Source organism: Tamandua tetradactyla, chromosome 6 (genome assembly GCF_023851605.1).
Source record: "Tamandua tetradactyla isolate mTamTet1 chromosome 6, mTamTet1.pri, whole genome shotgun sequence".
NCBI lineage: Eukaryota > Metazoa > Chordata > Mammalia > Pilosa > Myrmecophagidae > Tamandua > Tamandua tetradactyla.
The window spans coordinates 60007750-60030026 of record NC_135332.1 but is presented as its reverse complement, the minus strand read 5'-3'; the positions used below and the strand labels follow the sequence as shown (position 1 = coordinate 60030026).

General features: G+C 37.5%; 2 protein-coding genes across 6 annotated transcripts in view; one reads left to right on the top strand and one right to left on the bottom strand.

Annotated features, from left to right (window-relative positions):
* Positions 1-6554, top strand: part of RABEP1 (rabaptin, RAB GTPase binding effector protein 1) — a 266434-nt gene extending 259880 nt beyond the window's left edge. For 4 of the 5 annotated variants that reach the window (XM_077165816.1, XM_077165815.1, XM_077165814.1 and 1 more), the window contains 3 exons: positions 1701-1799; positions 2750-2866; positions 3701-6554. In XM_077165816.1, the coding sequence (XP_077021931.1) occupies positions 1701-1799; positions 2750-2866; positions 3701-3802 (318 nt within the window). In that variant the 3' untranslated portion in view covers positions 3803-6554. The remainder of the gene's footprint in view (positions 1-1700; positions 1800-2749; positions 2867-3700) is intronic. The other variant, XR_013177859.1, reaches the window with a different exon arrangement.
* Positions 6555-6855: 301 nt separating this feature from the next.
* The window catches only part of NUP88 (nucleoporin 88), a 74182-nt gene continuing 58760 nt past the window's right edge, over positions 6856-22277 (bottom strand). The window contains exons 8-17 of the mRNA XM_077165819.1: positions 19245-19343; positions 11666-11756; positions 10810-10911; positions 8937-9095; positions 8532-8657; positions 8348-8413; positions 8142-8222; positions 7746-7872; positions 7481-7599; positions 6856-7026 (exon numbers count right to left, since the gene is read on the bottom strand). Of these exons, the coding sequence (XP_077021934.1) occupies positions 6963-7026; positions 7481-7599; positions 7746-7872; positions 8142-8222; positions 8348-8413; positions 8532-8657; positions 8937-9095; positions 10810-10911; positions 11666-11756; positions 19245-19343 (1034 nt within the window). The 3' untranslated portion in view covers positions 6856-6962. The remainder of the gene's footprint in view (positions 7027-7480; positions 7600-7745; positions 7873-8141; positions 8223-8347; positions 8414-8531; positions 8658-8936; positions 9096-10809; positions 10912-11665; positions 11757-19244; positions 19344-22277) is intronic.

Here is a 22277-nt window from a genome sequence, read left to right as displayed (position 1 = left end):
GATGATCATGTGGTTTTTCTGCTTTGATTTGTTGATATGGTATATTACATTAATTGATTTTCTTATGTTGAACCATCCTTGCATACCTGGGATGAATCCTGCTTTGTTGTAGTGTATGGTTCTTTTAATGTGCTTCTGGATTCAATTTGCAAGAATTTTATTGAGGATTTTTGCATCTATATTCATTAGAGATTGGTCTGTAATTTTCTTTTCTTCTAGTATCTTTGTCTGGCTTTGGTATGAGGGTGTTGTTGGCTTCATAAAATGAGTTAGGTAGCCTTCCCTCCTCTTCAGTTTTTAAAAAGAGTTTGAGCAGGATTGGTACTAATTCTTTCTTGAATGTTTGGTAGAATTCACAAGTGAAGCCATCTGGTCCTGGACTTTTCTGTTTTGGCAGCTTCTTAATGACCAAAAAGTTTCTTTACTTGTGATTGGTTTGTTGAGGTCGTCTATTTCTTCTCAAGTCAACGTTGGTTGTTCATGCCTATCTAAGGAAGTTGTCCATTTCATCTACATTGTCCAGTTTATTAGCATAAAGGTATTCATAGTTTCTCCTCATTACCTCCTTTATTTCTGTGGGGTCTGTGATTATGTCTCCTCTTCCATGTCTGATTTTATTTGCATCCTCTCTCTTCGTCAACCTCAGTTAGGGTCCATCAGTCTTACTGATTTTCTCATAGAACCAGCTTCTGGTTTTGTTGATTTTCTCGATTGTTTTCATGTTCTCAATTTCATTTATTTCTGCTCTAATCTTCGTTATTTCTTTCCTTTTGTTTGCTTTGGGATTAGTTTGCTGTTCTTTTTCTAGTTCTTCCAAGCGGACAGTTAGTTAATTCCTCGATTTTTGCTTTCTTCTTTTTTGATATAGGCATTTAGGGCAATAAATTACCCTCTTAGCACTGCCTTTGCTGCATCCCATAAATTTTGATATGTTGTGTTTTCATTTTCAATTGCCTCGAGATATTTACTGATTTCTCTTATAATTTCTTCCTTGACCCACTGTTTGTGTAAGAATGTTGTTGAGCCTCCATATATTTGTGAATTTTCTGGCCCTCTGCCTTTTTTGGTTTCCAACTTCATTCCTTTATGATCTGAGAAAGTGTTGTATGATTTCAATCTTTTAAAATTTATTGAGACTTGCTTTGTGACCTGGCATATGGTCTGTCCTTGAGAATGATCCATGAGCACTTGAGAAAAAGGTGTATCCTACTGTTGTGGGATGTAATGTTCTATAAATGTCTGTTAAGTTTAGCTCATTTATTGTATTACTGAATGCATTTTCTATACATGTTATCTTTTCCCTCTTTTCTGGAGTCTCTCCAATTTAACACCATTTTTCTTTTGCTGTAAAACCTTCATCTTTTTAAAAAAGTCAAATACTTCTTCCAGGAAGCCCTTCCTAACTTTGTAGGCAGAGTCAAATGCTGCTCCTCCATGTGCATAATGCCATGTCTTTCTCTCCTTATTTCTCTGTTCCTGGGCTTTGGAACATTGTAGGTTCTTTTAATGTTTAATGAAAGAATACATCTTGAAGAATGCATAGGAGACTCACAGGGATCAAGGGTGAACAGACCATTCTCAGCAAGTAAAGCCTAGGAGAACCTGAAGAATTTGGGCTTGCTTGTCTAGGCCACAGACTTCTTCCTATGGCGTACAGGAAGTTGCTATGAGTTTTAGCTCTTTGCTTCTTCATTTCACAGCTGGAGTCTACCCTAAGAGAGAAGTCTCAACAGCTTGAGAGCCTTCAAGAAATGAAAATCACTATAGAAGAACAGTTAAAGAAAGAGACTGCTGCTAAGGTGATAATTTGGTTGGTTATTTAAAAAAAAAACCCTCACCTTGCTCCTCTTTGAATAGTGCCACTCTCGTGCCACTTTCTCAAAGTTGGCAAGACTGTCACCTTGTAGAAATAAAATGAAGTGAATTTATGTTGTTAGGGTCAAATTTACACTCTGCTATCTCTAGAGGACTGTCAGGCCTTACAGCTTTAAATGGGCTAAAAGGGCCATTGAATCCAGCTGGAGCATGTCCCACAGCTAAAAGCACTGCTTTGAAAATGTCACTTGATTTAACTGATGTGTCAGATAATAAGATTGTACTGAGCCAAATCTGCTGCCTAAATTTGATTAGTCCAGTTAGAATACAAGTGTGATTAACTAATTGTGGGGGATGTTTCCTAGAGATAGCCTTAGTTAGCTGTGTGGTTGGACAGTTAAGTGCAAAAAGATTGTGTGGGCATTGTTAAACAGCAGGGTGGCTTTAGAAAGGTTCCCAGGCATTCGTGCTAAAGTGTTTCTCTTTAAAGAACTTCAGAGGTAGCTGGGGTTGCCTAGTACATATTCACTGAGAATTTTCCTGGCAGATAGATAACCTGACTGTTGTACTTGTCAGTGTAAATCCCCAAATTTTATCCCTTCTGCTGTGAAAGCCACTAGTTTTATTTAGCACCTGCTTTTTGATGATTAATCACTGCCACTAGGCTTCAGAAGCCCAGGGGTGAGTGCAGCACTTTAATCCAATTTTTATTCTGTTTTAACACCAACTCATTTTAGAGCAAGAGCAAGTAACTAGCCAGTTGCACCCTTGCTGTAGAGATAAAGGGAGACTATTAGAACATAGGAAATATGATGGATACCCCTGTCCCTCCTCTGTAGTAGCAGGAAACTACAAGTTAGTTCCTAGATTTCCTAAGTAATTCTGACCTTTGTCTCTTTGGCATTAATCTTCATTCAAAACTTGTATTTTTTAGATGTCTGTCGAACAACTGATGTTTGAGGAGAAGAACAAAGCGCAGAGATTGCAGACAGAATTAGATGTCAGTGAGCAAGTTCAGAGAGATTTTGTAAAACTTTCTCAGACCCTTCAGGTGAGGCATCTGGGAAACCACTGCACACAGCACCAAGGTACTTTGGGGCACCTTGGTACCCAGTGGAAACTTGCAATCAGTGACTCCACCACTCACAATAGCTGAGGTTTGGACTATGGCTACCCCTACCCCCACTTCAAATATTTGCCTATCATTCAAGCCAGAAAACTAGTTTGTACTTCAGACTCATCCCCATTTTCCTTTTCCTCTGTACCTTACCAGTTATTGCCTCCTGAAGGATAAAGTACAAATTCTTTAGCATGGCATGAAAGACCTTTTCCGACCAGGCCTAGCCTTATTTGTTTCTCTGCCTTATATTCAATGTTTTAATGCTTTTTTTCACTACTTATGGTTCCTTACCCACAGCATGGTATTGCCTCTGGTAAGCATCTCTGTTCCTTCCCCTCCTTTCTGCTTTATTTCTAGGCCTAGCATAGGTTTATTCTCTACATGGAATCCTAAGTCCCCAATCTGGGCTTAAGTACCCTCCCTCCCCATGCTCTTTTGGCACTCTAAATGCCTATAGTGACATTTAGCAAATGTGCCAAAAGTTTCTGTAAGCCTGTTTCTCCCAGCTGAAATGTGGGTTCTTAGAGGTCAGGGATCCAGTCTCATTTATCTCCACAGTTCCAGCACTTTACACCAAGTCTGTTACATAGCAGTGCTCAGGAATTTATTTTTGAATTGAACTGTTCCTGCTGCTTCCTTTCTTTGAAGTGACCAGTTCTCTGATGAGTTAATATACTCCATCTCAGCTAAAGCATTCAAAATAAAGTTAAAAAAATCTAGGCAGGAGTCGCCTGCAGTTATCTCATTGTATTTTTGTTTCTCCAGGTGCAGTTAGAACGGATCCGGCAAGCAGACACCTTAGAGAGAATCCGGGCTATTCTGAATGATACCAAACTGACAGACATCAATCAGCTCCCTGAGACATGACACCTGATAGCAGGACTCTAGCCTGCACTTTGGGTTTTTAACTCATCTTTAGAGCAACATTAATTATTATTTAACTCTTAACTGAAGAAGCAGAAGTCACAACAAAAGGAAGAAAAGAAATGCTTATTTCTAGTGGGAGAAGATTGTGCAGCACAGGAAGAGCAAAGAGCCAGGGTAATGTGCAGTGAAAAGACCTTTCAAATGGGAACACTAAGGAGACTCTGGACTGGACTCCAGCAAGTGTGGGATCAGATTTGGTGATGGAAAAAATGCTGTTTCCTTGCCTGCTCTATCCACCATAGATTTTTGGAATACATTTCCCAGCCCTAAAATAACATGGCAATAGTGTTTGGAATTATATTTTCTGTTCATAGATATTGGAAGAAAGAATTTGTTTTCTATTGTCTAGAGCTCATCAGTAACAGTATTCAGCTAGCAGGCAGAAGTGTAGTGTGCTATATGAGTATTTTATATTAAAATATGAAGTCTGAGAGCAGGCCGCTGGCTAGTGACCTTATTTCCTAGCTCAATGCATTTTTTTTTAACCATTTTATCTTACATTGGCAGACTTTAAATGCTACTGAAGCTTGCCTGAGAACCATAAGACTGTGGCAAACAAAACCAATTTCAAGAACCGAATTATGAGGATTTGAAAACTTGGCCCTTGTATATGTATTGGAAGTTGAGGTTAAAGGAAAAGCACAAGAAACTGTTTGGACACACTTTTTCTGCAAACCTGGATGATCTTTGTTGGGCTGACAGGTACCAGGGAAAAGTTGAATTGGCACCTTCAACTCTGTTTTAAAAACTGTTTTAGTTTGGTTATTGGATCAGTGGAGAAAATAAAACAAGCTATGCCTGACAACATCTAGTATAAACTTTTAAATCTGTTGCTTATTTTCAGCTTGCATCAGTAAGTTTCAAAATTGTCAGATACAAGGACAGTGATAATAGATTTGACAGATACCTACTTTGTACTTTCCTTTTACAACTGAGACTTCAAGTATAAGTGATAATGCTTATGGTGAGTTGGAAAAAAAAACATTTCTTTGTTGCTCTGTCACTTCTACAAGAGATCAGATTTCTTTGAAGGAAGCCCCAATAAATCAGGTTATCTTTGTCATAGCTTTATGAAGTGTTGCAAAAAGCACAAAGAATGGATTTGTGTTCACTATTTATGTGCTACAGTACCATACCCAGGAATAGCCAGTAGAATGCCATGCTGTAGAACTCATCATACAGAGGATTCAAAAGTTTTGTTCTCAAAGATTTTTTGTAATTGGTGTCATATAACAACAGGGTACTTAAAGGAACCTTATGGGCATTAAGTGAACTAAGTAGTTCACTTAAAGGCATCATCAAAATTTAAAGTGAATTGTCTTTATTATAAATGAAGTCATTAGGGACTTGTCCTAAAGATTTTTTTTTTTTAACATGGGCAGGCACTGGGAATCGAACCTGGGTCCTCGGGCATGGCAGGCAAACACTCTTGTCTGCTGAGCCACCATGGCCCTGTCCTAAAGATCTTTACTTCCTTCACAGGACAAGTGATAAGGACTATATACCTCATTTGTTGGGTTACTGTTGTAGTCTTGTAGGGTTAATCTTGCATTCATGATTATAAATTTAAAAGTAACTACTAATTATGGAAATAGCATTATAGGCTTGCTGCGGGTGGAACATCATTTTAATTGGCTTAAAGTCCTTCTGTATAAAGTGCCACTTGGTTTAGACACAGGAAACAGATACCCTCATTGAGTTACAAGAAATGTTAAATTATATAGGTTTACATTAGTACTTTTTTGTTTTTTTTTTTGCATGAGCAGGCACGGGGAATTGAACCCGGGTCTCCAGCATTAAACTAGTCCTTTTGATAGACTCCAAGCTAGTTTATTTCAGATTAAAATTAGCAGTGTAAATCAAAATGGGTAATTCATAATCATTCTGAACCAACTGACCTATACTCCCACTGATCTGCCAAGACTAAGCACCTTTCAGATATTTGTTTCCAGAATATGGTACTGGAGCAAGGCAATAAAATCATCACAGTTGGGGAACCATTAGTGGTCTCCACTGGGGCAGATGCATCTGCTGGAAACCACTTTGTTGAGAAAAACACCCTAGAAAATGCCCAAACTGAGACTTTAGTTTTTAAAGATCTATTTCTGGCACAAAATGAACTTTTATGACACTATCCTGGTAGGAAACAGTTCTTTATAAGTAGGAAGTTTAGAAGGTAGGGTGTGGCCCTCCTGGACAGGAAGATCAGTTGGGTTTCATGAGTGTCCTGCGTTTGTATCCAGTCTGTACACACGTTCTCACGCATGCCTAACCTGATTTACCTCTTAACCTGTAACCTACCTTACCGTGTGGCTTTAATTGGCAGTCACTCAGCCATTTCTAGGCAAGTACAGTATTACCTTTCAGAACTCATTGGCTTATATAAAGAGATCCCATAAAGCTAAACTGAAGACAGAACTACATCCTACATATCAAGCCATTTATATTCCACCATTATATTATAAACTGGTGGTTTAACCCACCCAGTTAACAAGTATTGGGACAGAGAGTACAGCCAAGTTCAGCTCTGAAAGGTGATATTGCCCGCTGAGGAAATGGGCCAGTAGTGGCCTTTGCAACTGTGGATCTTGTGCTCTGCTCTGTGCAAAATTCAGGTGTCACCATCTCTTAACTGTACTGAAGGTATGTCCTTAAGAAGAATGTGTTCAAATTAAAAAGCTGCTGTCTAGTATATACTGTGTGGCCTTTTCCTTTGAATCCTAAGGTTCATGGGTCTTATTTCTGGTAATGCTACTTGAAAATGCAGCTTTTATCCACTAAGTTGTTCTTGCTTAAATCTGGAGAAAAGCCAGTAAGGTAAAAGATACAGATGAAAGCCCATGTCTTGGCCTTTTTTAAAAATACTCCTAGATTCCTGCCAATTATAATTACAGATTTGAGCTAGAAAGTACATTCCAGTTTTTACATAAGAGCATTTATCAGTAATTGTTTCTAAGACACAGTATTAAAAAATGATGACTAACCACATCAAATTCACTGAAAATGCTTCTTTATAAATTAGATAATGCTACCTGTTTTACAATACAGTTTTAAGCCTTCGGTTGTGATAAATTCACTTCTGAATCTGTTCCTGGTGTTGTTAGAAGTTTACATGATTGCGGATATCATTGATTTGCTTCACCATTTCTCTTATGTGTTCACCCCTGTAAAATCATAAAGGCAATCACTTTGGGGAATACAAATAATGAATAAACCATTAGTAAGGATTCTTAAAAATGTAAGCTAGTAATCTGAAGTATCTTAGAAGTGCCCTGCTAAAATTACCAGCTTACAGTTTCAGATAGTTAGTAGATGGTATTCACTGTTCACATTAGGCTAAATGCAGTAACAGTGGTGCAACTACTGGAAATATTTTTGAACATATTCATCAGGGAACACCTTTAGACCACACAACAAAATCATATTACAGGAAAGTCATTATTTTGAATCCTTCCTCCATACTCACTTTAAAAATCTCTATCATGTAGCTCCCATTTCAGCAATTACCGGACATATAAATGCCAGTGGTTGGGTTTCTCATCTGAGCAGGGTGATTTTGGCATAGGGCAAAAAGAAAAACAATCACAGAATTCTAGCACTTTGGAAGTATTTACTTACTCCTCCTTCAGGATGGACTGAATGCACTTTCGCTGGTAGGCACTGAGAGTAATGGTGGGTTTTTGAGGACTCAGTACCTTTTCCATCTTCCTCTGTTGATAGTCTTTTTTCATAGTAACCTTAAGTATTAAACAACACAGACATTTTGGCTATGGTTTGCCACTTTCGTCTTTTTTTAAAATATACTTTATAAAATTATTTTCTGCAGGATAAGTTCTCTTTTAAAAAAAGCACCTAAATTTAGCCTCCTAGTACCTATTCCTACCTGTTTGATGGCATTGTCCAAATGTCGAAGTTGATCAGGTATCAGCTGTAGTTCTTTTTTCATGTCTCTCTCACTATCAGAAAGAACTGGAAGCTGAGAGTGAAAACTGTGAAGTACTTTTTTCATCCTTTACAAAAGGGAAGCAAACATTCAGCATAAGAACTCTGCCAAGGAGGAGAAACACAATCACAACTAAAGCTCTTACACGTCGTGAATCTAGTATCTAGGAAGGAGGCCCCCAGAGGATGGGTTGGGGGAAACTGTCTTCCCTAACTTCAGAGAAGTGGTAGGGGAATCTTTAATTCTGTAGGCATCTGAGCACCTGCTATAGGCCTATTTTCCTTGATAAAAGTTAGTAACCTCAGTAGAGAACTGGATGTTGTACACCCCACTGACCTGTTCATGATATCTTCTTGTTTCTCCTTGGCTTCCTCATACTTGTCAGCTAAGCGCTCAGCCATTTCCCGAAGACTTTTCCTAATGATGTAAGAAGCAGGAGACTTGGGGTCTACCCTGATGTTGAAGCCAACCAATCTGGCTCAGTATCTTAGAATTCAGTGTAACTGAACTATTGTTTTCTTCTCCCATTTCTTGGTACTCACCTTTCCTCTCGACAATAATTGAGATCTTCTAGTTGCTTCTTTTTTTGGTCACACAATAATCTGACCCTTCAAGAACAAGAAAAAACAATTAATCAGAAGCTAGGTCTAGGCTATTGGCCAGCTACCAGCAGCCAGTGACTAATGTTATGTGAAAAAAAGCCATCCTTTCTCAAGGACATTATACCTCCGCTGAATCTCTTCTTTTGCCAGGTCCTGTTTAAGAATGTACTGTTCTCTGAAGACCTGTGTGGCTCTGCTGATGAGCTGAAGACATTCTTCAGGGGGAGGGGCTATATCCTTTTCAGATGATCTTTAAAAAAAAGTTTCTATTACGACTTCTCAGCCCAGTAAAACATGCAAATAGACTCGTCATAGCTGCCCTCTTTCCTTGTTTTTAACACTTCCGTTCATCATTTTCAGATGCCACTTTTCTCCCTCTATTCATTAGCTGATTAATTATGCCTTATGTTTCTTCCTCCTCTAACACAGAAGTATGTGAAATCAAACAGCTGGAGCCAGAGAGGATGAACAATAATTATAAAAACACAGAGAATCAGTTCTTAAAACTCATATGCCCAAGACCCCATACTTTAAAAATGCTGGGTTGGCCACACTACGTTGCAAAATGCTTCTTATATGCTTTTCAAATGAATCTGGGGTTTCAGCAAGAATACGGAGGGGAGACTCTGCCACTTCAACATCCTCTCGGGTACAAAGCAGAGGAGGAGAGGCTGGATGGACTGTGCTTCTGGAAAATAAATAAAATAATGACATCTACCATATATATTATACAATAAAATATAAGAAGGCATAACCCATGCCAATTTATCCAGAATTTTTGACAATATAGGAAATATTAGGTAAAAACATACAAGAAAGCAAGATCTGCCTTGAAGAAGTCACCTTCCAAAGCTATAACCTATTAATACCAATGCTGCCCCTTGTCAGAAGCATTCTGGATTCTGCTACTTCAAATTGTTTTTGAAAAGATCAAGGCAGCACAGAAATATAAATTCATCGTGGACTGCTTTTACAATGAACTTGAGGGCCAGTTTATAAGCCAGAGCCCCAAGTGTAACTCCATCATTCATTTCTTAGCTATAGTTCAGAACTGGTCAAACCCAATATTCAGGCAAATAACCTATCACTGTACATAATACATTTGGCTCTGCATAACTTGATTTCTAAAAATCAGATCCACTTGAAGAGAAATATTCACAAAACAATTTCGGAAAAAGCCTGAAAAACATTTCAAACCTATAGCATAATAAATGACAATGTGAAGGCAAAATTTCAGATTTAGAAGAGTCTGTTAACATTACTTTACAGACAATTTACATTTCACTGAATTAGGAGAAACATGATTTAAGGCATCTAGATAATTTTAAAGTGTTTTTCCCCCTTTGGGATTCATATTTTTATTCTGAAGCAACTTACTTAGTGTGGCTCTTATTTTACTAATAGTAGTACTGGTTTTTTAAAAATATGCCAAGGCAACAGGTAAAAAGGCAATTTTTTGTTTCAGTGATTTTATTATTATTGTTTAGTCTTGCTGAAGTTTTCAAGTCTCTTTTAGTATAGTTTACCTTGTTAGTCCTCAAAGAATATGGAAGATCCCCTAAGGACAGCAGGTTAAGGGCCGCTATTTTGTGTCTCTAGAAGCACATGCTTTGAACTGACACCAATACATGTGGGGGGTGCGTTGGGGGGTGTTCTGTGTTCAATGCCCTAGTGACTATTGTTTTTTATATCCCTGTCCAGTATTTATAAAATTTAAAATGACCTTCCAGGATTATTAGAAAAGAAAAATGGAGATTATAACTTAATATTTTAGTCCCTCAAGGGGAATGAGGAATGAGTTCATAGTTGCTATAAACCTCCTTTCTTCCAAAAGGTTTATGTATCTTATGATGTCCCTCTGAGGCTGGCAGAGATTGGAGAAATTAAGAGTATAGGTAAGGGCTATGGAGTTAGGAAGACCTGAATTTGAATCCTGGCTCTATCACGTGTTACCTGTTACTTCAGGCATTTACTCTCAAGGATCATTTCTGATTTTATAAAATGGGAATTTTAACGATGCTTTCCTTACATGGTTTGCTCTTGATGATTACAGGAGGCAGTGTAGATAAATGGCTTAGTTCTGAACCTGGCACAAAGTAGGAACCTAATAATCATTAAATCTAATTCATATCAATAGTGAAATTATATTTATTTTTAATATTCTTTCCCACATTTTAAAGAAAAACTCTTAACTTTCAACTAAGTGACAGAGATGCCAGAAATCATGCCTAAAATAAAACCTTCCATATGTAGCAGGAGCAAAATACCCAACCCGTCCAACCTTCATGTCAGAAGACAAAACATAAAACACATACATAGCTTTAAGCCAGTTACTGAGGACACCTTCCCAGCTTAGACTTTGCAGAATTAAGGAGCTATGTGAGAAATGAAAACGGACGTACAGTAAGGGCCTGATGAGGCACTCATAGGTGCTGGTGATGCAGATCATCGTGGGCCCCAGGATGTCAGGGACGATCCAGAATCCTCGAATTGGAGCGGGCTGCCTGGGAAAACACACAGCCACAGTTCCATTACTAAGCAGCAAATCTGATGGAGCCAAGCACACAGATATGGCTGAGGCTTGTGGCCATGGACCTGAGCTAACATTTGCCTGGAACATTCTATTTGTGCAGTAACCTCAAGGGTGGTAACTTGGAAACCTGGAAAACTTATAGCTCTTATCAGCTGGAACTAAATTGTCACTTCACAGCCTAGACTTCTAAGTCACTCAGGAACCCATGGTGCTCACTGTAATCTCAGCACTTATAACACTGTGATGCTGAAGTTAATTCTTTATGAATGATAAAGCCACGAGAAGCAGAAAGACCACCAGCCAGCGACCTTTGGAGATGAAGAAGGAAAACACCTCCCGGGGAGCTTTCATGAAGCAGGAAGCCAAGGAGAGAAAGCTAGCAAACTAGAATACCAAGTGAAGACAGGCTGGGTTGGAGCTAAGGGAAAATCTTTCAGACATAGGAAACAATGTGTGGATTGCCCTGAAGCAAGACAGAGCTTTTGATGAACACCTGATAAACGACACTCTTAGGGGTAAAGTAACATGTCTGCGACTTACCTTTTATGGAGTGTGGGTGGGTGTACATGGGTTGGGAATTAAACCCAGGTCTCCTGCATGGCTGCAACTTGCTTTTAAATAATTCAGCAATATAATGTAGGTATGGAGTGTAATGTGTATATATGTATGTGAATTACAGGGAAAACAACTGTTATCTAGGTATAGAAGGGAGAAAAGGTCCTTACCTGCATGGCAGTGGCTTGGTACAAAGTATGTGTTCTACAAAGCATTTCTGTTCTGTAGCAAGTTCCTGTAAACTGTCTTTATCTTCTTCATCTACAAAAGAACACAGTCTTTAAACTGATGCTTAGACAAGTCGCCAAATTAAAAGGATGACAATATTAGTTAAGTGCAATTAAATTCTTAGATTTTGCTTCTCGAAGACTATGCCTTTCTGATATAGAAATCTCTTTTCCCTAGGGGTCTAAACTTCTCATGTCTACCCCAAGAAGGAAGTGGATTTTCCTTAGTCAGGTTTCTAAATGCAGAAATGGTTCACCGAGGAGTTCAGGTCCAGAAATTATTTCCTTCCATCGGCTCTTCCTCACCCAGCCTAATTTTACTTTATGTGAAAGCTTTATCGAGATGTAATTCACATACCAAACAATTCACCCACTTAAGGCATACACTTCAATGGTTTTTAGTATAATAAAAGAATTGTATAACCATCACCACAACTTATAATATTTTCACTTCTCCAAAATGAAACTCTTTAGCAGTCACTGCCCAGTTACCATGAACCTCCTGAGACCTAAGCAACTACTAATCTAGTTTCCGTTTTCTGGGCATTTCAAATAAACAGAATCACACAATATGTGGTCTTTGGTGTCTGGCTTTAGTGTACTGTTTTCAAGGTTCATCCATGTCAAAGTATGTATTAGTACATTCATTTTTTTTTAAATGGGGGGCTTACTGGCACTCACAGGCTCAGTTTATTTATTTATTTATTTTTGACATGGGCAGACACCAGGAATCAAACCTGAGTCTCCGGCACAGGAGGTGAGAATTCTGCCATTGAGCCATCGTTGCACCCATTCACTTTTATTGTTGGATAATATTTCATTTTATGGATATACCCATTCTATTTAACCATTCATCAACTGATGGACATTTGTCTAACTGGCTATTTTATGAATGATGCTGCTATGAACATTCATGTATAATTGTTGAGGTGGGTGAACTTTTTCATTTTTCTTGGCTATATACCTAGGAGTGAAACTGCTAGGCTAAATAGTAACTCTATGTTTTATTTCCCAAGGAATTGCCAAACTGTCTTCTACAGTGGATACAGCATTTTACATTTCCAATACTATGTAAAGTTTTCCTATTTCTCTGCATCCTCACCAACATTTGTTATTTTTCACTTTTTAAAACAGCCATTCTAGTGGATATGAAGTGGTATCTCTTTGTAGTATTGATTTGCATTTATTTATCTGATGCCAATGATGTTGAGCAAGTTTTCATCTATCTATTGGCCATGTGTGAATCATTAGAGAAATGTTTACTCAAATCCTTTGCCTGTTTATTTATTTTTCTTTTTTAATTATTTTTTTAATTTTTTGAAAAATATAACAAACTAACACAGACATTCTTAACTTATGATCATTCTGTTCTACATATATACTCAGTAATTCACACTATCATCACAGTTGCATATTCATCATCATGATCATTTCTTAGAACATTTGCATTAATTCAGAAAAGGAAATAAAAGACAACAGAAAAAAACTCATACATACCATACCTCTTACCCCTCCCTTTCACTGATCACTAGCATTTTAATCTAACTTTATTTTAACATTTGTTCCCCTCCCCTATTATTTATTTTTATTCCATATGTTTTACTCGTCTGTTGATAAGGTAGATAAAAGGAGCATCAGACACAAGGTTTTCACAATCACACAGTCACATTTTGAAAGCTATATCATTATACAATCATTTTCAAGAAATATACCTTTGCCTGTTTTTAACTGGGTTATTTAGCTTTTTACTATTAACTAGAAAGAGTCTTTTAAATATTGTAGATACAATTCTCTTATCAGATACATGCTTTTGAAAATTTTTGCCCATTCTGTGGATATGTTCTCATTTCATTAATAGTATTTTTTGAAACGCAAAACTTTTAAATTTTGACGAAGTCCAATTTACCTCATTTTTCGTTGGTTTCCGTGCTAGTTTGAAAGGATTATTCACCCCAGAAAAGCCATGCTTTAATTCTGATTAATCTTGTGGACACAGTTGTTCCTTTTAATCCCTATTCAGCACCATATGCTGGAAACTTGATTAGCTTATCTCTACAGAGATGTGGCTCACCCATCTGTGGGTAATAACCTTTGATTAGAGGGAGATGTGACCCCCACCCATTCCAGGTGGGTCTTGATTAGTTTATTGGAATCCTTTAAAAGCGGAAAAATTTTGGAAAAAACTTCAGAGCCATGAAAGCCACAACAGCCCATGCAGCCAGAGACCTTTGGAGATGAAGAAGTAAAACACCCCTGGGGGAGCTTCATGAAACAAGAAGCCTGGAGAGAAAGCTAGCAGATGTTGCCAAGTTTGCCAAGTGCCTTTCCAGTTCAAAGAGAAACCCTCAATGTTATCGGCCTTCTTGAACCAAAGTATCTTTCCCTGGATGCCTTACACTGGATATTTCTATAGCCTTGTTTAATTTGGACATTTCACAGATTTAGAACTTTAAACTTGCAACTTATTAAATTCCCCTTATAAAAAGCCATTTCATTTCTTGTATATCACATTCTGGCAACTAGCAAACTAGAACAGTTGTTTATCCTTTTGGTGTTATATCTATGAAACCACTGCCTTATCCAGGTTCATGAAGATGTATGCTTGTGTTTTCTTCTAAGGGTTTTATAGTTTTAGCTTACATTTAGCTAAAATGGTCCATTCTGAGTTAATTTTTGTAAATGGTGTAAGATAGGGGCCCAAGGTCATTCTTTTTTATGTGGATATCCAGTTGTCCCAGCACCATTTGTTGAAAACAGTGTTCTTTCCTCAAATGAACTGTCTTGGCACTCTTGATCAAAATCTAACTGTTCATTTCTGAATATGCAATTATATTCCACAGATATGTCAATTATTATGCCAGTACCACACTGTCTTAATTACTATAGCTTAGAAGTACATTTTCAAATTGGGAAATGTGAATCCTCCAACTTTTTTCTTCTTTGTCAAGACTGTTTTGGATATTCTGAATTTCCCTATGAATTTTAGGATCAGCTTGATAATTTCTGCCAAACTGCCAGCTGAAATTTTGACAGGAATTGCACTGAATCTGTAGATCAAAATGTGGAATACTGACATCTTAATATTAAGTCTTGCAATCCATGAACATGGGATGTTTTTTGCTTATTTTAAGTCTTTTCTTTCAACAATGCTTTGAAAAATTTTAGATTTCTTTTATTAAATTTATTTCTAAGTATTTTATTCTTTTTGATACTATAATAAATGGATTTTTTCTTAATTTCCTTTTTGGATTGTTCAATGCTAGTGCATAGAAATATAACTAATTTTTTGTATACTGATCTCATATCCTGCAACTTTGTTCAACCTTGTTGAACTCCAAATAGTTATTTTGTGGATCCATTAGGATTTTCTATATACAAGATCATGTCATCTGCAAGTAGAGATAGTTTTAGTCTTCCTTTCCTGTCTTGGGGCCTTTTATATCAATTTCTTAGCTAATTTCCCTGGCTAAAACCTCCAGCACAATGTTGAATAGAAAGCGCAAGAGCAGACATCCTTCTCCCTGATGTTAGCTGGGAAGTTTGGGAAGCAGAGCTTGTAAATGATTCAATTGAACACTTAGCTGAGGAGATTCCCAAGTAAAATACTGAAGATGTGGCCTGCTTTCTTCTTGCTGATTTTAGTAAAATGAGAAGAGAAAGAGAGAGATTGAGGGAAGAACTATTAAATAAAAAGGAATAAGGACTTTGTGATTTGGGAAATTCTCTCTAGATGGCAAAAGATGCTAAAATTGAGAGATTCGTTGTCAGAAAAGCATGCTCTAGAGGCAAAAATAACAGCTTCTCACAAGGATGAAAACCTCAGACCATCCAGTCACACAAAAGGCTCTGTAAAGAGATTAAGGGTGTGACTGAGATCTTTTCCCCATCTGAGCAGAAGTGAAATATAGAGATGGGATGATGTAGAAAAATGATCTGAGAATGAGCCTCTGATCCACTGGAGCCTAAATTTTCATACACGGGAGACTGAGAAGGTTCTTGAATGTTATGCCAGTAGAAACACTGCCAACTTGGATTGAAGGGTAAGAGAGAGCATGAAAAAAACCAAGGTTTTTGCACCCCCCAAAATCTATAGGCAGTAAACAGGCTGTAAAAGCTAATCAGCCTTAAATAGAATTGCTACCTTCTCTGAAAAAGGATGGATGACTCACAAGGCAGAATTGTCAACCAAGAGAATTATTCCCAGGAATGAAAATCTAATGGGAATTTGGATTCCAAAATTGCTTGGGACTTATAATTCCTTTATCCCCTTGTATTTTCTCCCCGTTTCAAATGAAATGCAAACAACCGGCACACTCTACTTGTGTTACACCTTTGTGTTTTGGGAGCAGATAATTTGTTTTCTAGTTTCATGGTCTCAGAGATAGACAGAAGTTTTGCCCCAGGGTTACTGTACCTAGAGTTTCTCAACTATATTTAATACAGATAATGAGATTTGGGACTTTCTGAGCTGATGAGATTTAGACCAGGCTTTAAACATTGTACTGATGTTATAATGCACTGAGATTTTGGGGGATGTTGGGATGGTGTCAATCTGTTTTGCATGTGGGTGGGACATAATCTTTCGTGGATTATGGTGATAGAATAATGCCCTCCCCCCACCCCAAAAAATGACTGTTTCAGTTTTCTTGGCTGAGTAAGCAAATGCCATGCAATGGGGTGGCTTAAAAAATGGGAATTAATTTGCACATTATTTTGAAGCTAAGAGAAAGTCCAAATCAAGTCATCATCAAGTTTTACTAGGGCAAGTAACAGCTCCAAAGCACCACAATGCCAATACTGTAAACACTGGAACTTGTGAATATGCTAGTTTATGTCACAAAGGGGAATTAAGGTTGCAAATGAAATTAAAATTAAAGTTAACTGGGGAGGGAGGGCTCAATATCCAGGTGGGCCCAGTGTAATCACAAAGAAGAAGAGATGATCAGAGTGATGCAATATAAGAAGGACTTGACTTGTTTCACTATTGCTAACTTTGAAGATGGAGAAAGCAGGCCACAGGTCAAAGAATGTGGGTGGACTTGTAGAAGCTGGAAAAGGCTAGGAAACAGATTCTCCTCCAGCCTCCAGAACAATTCTCTACTGATACTCTGATTTGAGTTTAGTGAGACCCATGTAACTTTTTTTTTTTTGGCTTTCAAAAATGGGAATTTATTAAGTTGCAAGTTTACAGTTCTAAGGCCATGAAAATGTCCAAATTAAGGCATCAAGGGAAAGATATCTGAACTCCAAAGATAGGGCTGATGAAGTTCTGGGTATCTCTCTTAGCTGGGAGGGTATAGGGCAACGTCCGCTAGCTTTCTCTCCTGGTTTCATAAGGCTTCCCCAGGGGGCATTTTCTTTCTGCTCCAAATGTCTCTGGTTCTATGGGCTCTGTTGGTTCTGGTAGCTCTAAAGCTTTTTCCAAAATGGTTCCTGCTTAGAAGGCTCCACTAGCAACACCACCTTGAATGGGTGCAGACACATCTCCCTGGAAACCATCTAATCAAAATTACCACCCATGATTGGGTGGGGCACATCTCCATGGAAACAATAAGAAAGATCCCACCCAGAAATACTGAATGAGGACTAATGGACACGGCTTTTCTGGGGTACAGAATAACTTCAAACCAGAACAAATGTATCATGCTCCATATACCTGTCCTCATTAGTTCACAACAACTCTTTGGGACAGGTACAGCAGAGCCCACACTTTTAACTGCTACTATGTAAAACTTTCAACCTACAGAACTGTAGGATAATAAATTTGGTTGTTTTATGCCACTAAATTTGTGGTATCTTAGTAAAGTAACAACAGAAAACTAATACAGAAAGCATTCAGACTTTCACCATTAAGTATGATGTTAGTTGTGGGTTTTTCATACAGAACCTTTATCAGGTGAGGAAGTCCTACTTCAAGTCTACTGACTGTTTTTAAATTGAAAGGCTGTTGGATTTTGTCTAATGCTTTTTCTGTGTCTACTGGGATAACCATGTGGTTTTCCTTTTACTCTGGGTTGTAACCTATGTAATCCCATGATATAATACATGTTTATGAATATATACATATATGTACATGTATACATGTGTGTGTACACTATGAGGATGTGTGTCTATGGTGTATTATATGATAAATACACTGCTTGGTCTGAGAGGATGTATGTCCCCTAGAAAAGCCATGTTTTAATCTAAATCCCGTTTCTTAAAGGCAGAATAATCCCCATCCAATACTGCATGCTCGAATCTGTAATTACATCATCTCCCTGGAGATGTGATTTAATCAAGAGTGGCAGGGCGGGCCACGGTGGCTCAGCAGGTAAGAGTGCTTGCCTGCCATGCCCGAGGACCCGGGTTCGATTCCCGGTGCCTGCCCATGTTACAAAAAAAAAAAAAGAGTGGCTGTTAAGCTGGATTAGGTGATGACATGTCTCTACCCATTTGGGTGGATCCTGGTAAATTTCTGGAGTCCTATAAAAGAGGAAACATTTTGGAAAAAGGAGGAGACACAGACACAGCCACAAAGCAGAGAGCCCACAAGTGAGTGACCTTTGGAGATGAAGAAGGAACATGCCTCCCGGGGAGCTTCATGAAACAGGAAGCCAGGAGAAGAAGCTAGCAGATGACGTTGTGCTCACCATGTGCCCTTCCAGATGAGAGAGGAACCCTGACAGTGTTCACCACGTGCCTTTCCAGATGAGAGAGAAACTCTGACTGTTTGCCATGTGCCTTCTAACTTGAGAGAGAAACCCCAAACTTCATCGGCCTTCTTGAACCACGGTATCTTTCCCTGGATGGATGCCTCTGATCGGACATTTCTACAGACTTGTTTTAATTGGGACATTTTCTCGGCCTTTGAACTGTAAACTAGCAACTTATTAAATTCCCCTTTTTAAAAGCCATTCTGTTTCTGGTATATTGCATTCCAGCAGCTAGCAAACTAGAACATACATTCATGAATTTTAGGATGTTAAATCAGTCTTGAATTCCTGGGACAAATCCCACCTGGTTGTGGGATTTTTTTATATGTTGTTGGATTTGGCTTACTACTATTTTGTTGAGAATTTTTCAATCTACATTTACTAGTGATACTGATCTGCAGTTTTCTGTTCCAGGATATCTTTATCTGATTTTGATATTAGTATAATACTGACTTCACAGAATTGAGTTTGGGAAGTATTCCCACCTCTTCTAGTTTTTAGAAGAGCTTCTGAAGAATTACTACTACACCATAGGGTCCTGGGCTTTACTTATTGTGTATCTTTGATTACTATTCCAATCTTTTTTTTTTTTAACTTATATAAAGGCAAAAGTTATGTACCCTTCTTTCATTTCTGAATGTAGTAGTTTGAGGTGTTTCTGTTTTTTTGTGTGGCCATCCCAATTAAAGGTCTGTCAATTTTGTTGATCTTTTCAAAGAACCAACTTCTAGTTTCACTGATTTCTTTCTACGATTTTTCTATTCTAAACTACTTCTTGAAAGAACCTGTGAGACCCAATGGAAAATACAGAAAATCAGTAAACTCACCTGACCCAAGAAATTTGTGAAGTTTATGAATCCAAGTTAGTCCAACACTATGTACACCAGCTTCATGAGTACAGTGGTATCTTGAGGGACACTTGGGATCTGCCAAAACAACAAAAAACAAACCATTAATGAGGTAAATGTGGACATCAGAAAAATGAAATAATTCACAGATGGAAAGTCTACAGGATGATCACACCCTGTGGCTGCTTCAGGGGACTTGAAAATTTTTAATTTGAATTCAATTTTAAAAATACCTTAAGTATTAAACTATAATTACTGTTCAAACAACTAATTAACTAATTGTTTCAATGTACTTTGAAATTTATTGCTTTTCTGTATGTTATCTATCATAAAAAAAGAAAAAAAAGGAGTCTAATAGAAAAGATAGGATTTAACAAATAAGTATGACTACTGAATCACTAGACTGGTATTTCTTTTGGTCTCTAGTGTCTTGGAGCATATAGAAGAAAAAAATGAAAAACTGTGAAACAGTAACCCATACCAAACTTTAAAATCTGTTCTATAACTACCTGTGTTAAAATGTAAAGAAAAAAAAAAGAAAAGGATTGTGCAGATCAAGATCTACACATATATAATATATATGTTAATTTTCATTAAACTGAAAACCTCACAACTAAAAACTATAATTAATAAACTTCATCCAAATGTTATTTTCTAAAAATTAATGCATAAATTAAAACATAAACACCCGTTGCCTTTCTATACATCTCTGACCATTTATTTAAAGTTCTTAAAAATAAAATGCTGATTAAGAAAAGTTGCAGCTCTGTAGCAAACCTATGCTTGTATACATCTAAATATATGAAATTGATATTGCAAATGCACTTCTATAGCACAGGTACTAATCAAATATGAGCCAAGACTTCAGCAAAATTGCTCAATGTGGTGGTTTGAAGAAGTATATATCCCCAGAAAAACATGTTCTTACTTTATTCCTGTGGGTGTGAAACAATTGTATTAGGACCTTTTGATGAGGCTACTTCAGTTAAGGTATGACCCAACTCAATCAGGATGAGTCTTAATCCTATTTCTGGAGTCCTTATAAGCAGAATGAAATTCAGACACAGAGAAAAAGCGAGAGAAGAAGCAGTCAGAAGCTGAAATCAGCAGAACTCGGAAGAGATGGGAAAGATCAGAAGACTCCTCCAAGTGCCTTTTCATGTGACAATCTCAGGAGCCAAGGACAACTTGCAGCTAGCCTCAGAATGCTGGTCTTTGGGAAGAAAGTATCACCTTGATTTGGACTTTCTTTTAGCCTCAAAACTCTAACAAATTTCCATTGTTTAATCTAACCCATTTCATGGTATTTGTCTGAGCAGCCTAGGTAACTAAAATACTAAATCAGCAGTTTTCTCACAGACTAATAGTTATGAAAGAAGTGAATTTGTACATGGCTTAATATGTAAGTTCTTCATATTCTTTCATTGTGACATTCATTTTTAATTAGACCAAGAAATGTGAGTTCTTACATGATTTCAATGAACTGGCTTTAAAACAAGTATTTCTACACTGTCTTTGAGTCCCTAAATGAAGATTATCCTGAGACTAAAAGATGAGTTGTTGAATATCTTCTATTATTTATAAGTATTTATCTGCGTGGCTCAGGATTGTTAAAATATTAACAAGTAAAACAAATTGCAAAAATAATCCATGTACAAAAGAGTTAAGATAGCCACTACAATCCACATACACATTGTTTTAGTTTGCTAAAGCTGCCAGAATATAAAATAGCTGAAATGGATTAGCTTTTATAAAGGGGATTTATTAAGTTACAAATTTACAGTTCTAAGGACTTAAAAATGTCCAAATTGAGGCATCCAGAGATAGATACCTTGACTCTGAAGAAAGGCTGATGTCTGTCACATGGGAAGGCATGTGGCTGGCATCTGCTGGTTCTTGTTCCCTGTTACACTGCTTCCGGCTTCTGATTCAGTGGCTTCTCTTTTAAGCGTCTGTGGGTCCTGACTTAGCTGCTCTGGGGCTAAACTCTGGGTTTCATCTCTTAGCTTAGCATCTCCCAGGACTGCAGATTTCTTCTCTTCAGGTTCTGGCTAGTTCTGTGAGTCCTTGCTTAGCACTTGGGCTACATCTATCAGCACTCCAAGCATCTCCAAGTGTATGCCTCTCAGCTTTCTCCAAAATGTTTCCCTGTGCCGGCTCTTGTAAGGGCTCCAGTAAACTCATCAAGACCCACCTTAAATGGGCAGGGAGCCATACCTCCATGGAAACAATCTAATCAAAGGTTCCACCCTAAACAATAGGTCTGCCCCTACAAGTGTGGATTAGGATTGAAAGAACTTGGTTTTTCTGGGGTATATAACAGTTTCAAATCAGTTAACATTTCATTTTTTTTTTGTTTTCAGTCTAACAGTGTCTTTTATTGTTGAAAAGTTGATACTATGTCATTTTCATCTGTTCTACATATTGGGCTCAGCATAATACCTTTGAAAAAAGCATCATGCTATTAAAAAGTTTTACAATCCTTGGTCTATGGCAATTACCCCTCTGGACTATGAAATATTCAAAATTTCCTTTCTAAGTTGGTTCTCTGAGAAGATCAGTAAAACTGACAACATCTTTACTAGAGTGACAAAGAAAAAAAGAGAAGATGCAAATAAATAAAATCAGAAACGATGGGAGTGGGATGAGGGTAGGGGACATTACTAGTGAGTCCACAGAAATAAAAAAGATTAAGAGATACTATGAACATCAGTATGCCAACCAATAAGGCAATTTAGAGAAATGGATAATTTCCTAGACACACACAAACAATGTACACTGTCTCTAGAAGAGAAGACCTGAACAAACCAATCATAGGCAGAGATCAAATTAGTTATCAAAAACTTCCCAATAGTAAGATAATGGGTAATTGGAGCTGAAGGGATACAGACTGTGCAACAGGACTAGATACAAAAACTCAAAAATGGACAGCACAATAATACCTAATTGTAAAGTAATCATGTTAAAACACTGAATGAAGCTGCATCTGAGCTATAGGTTTTTTTTTTTTTA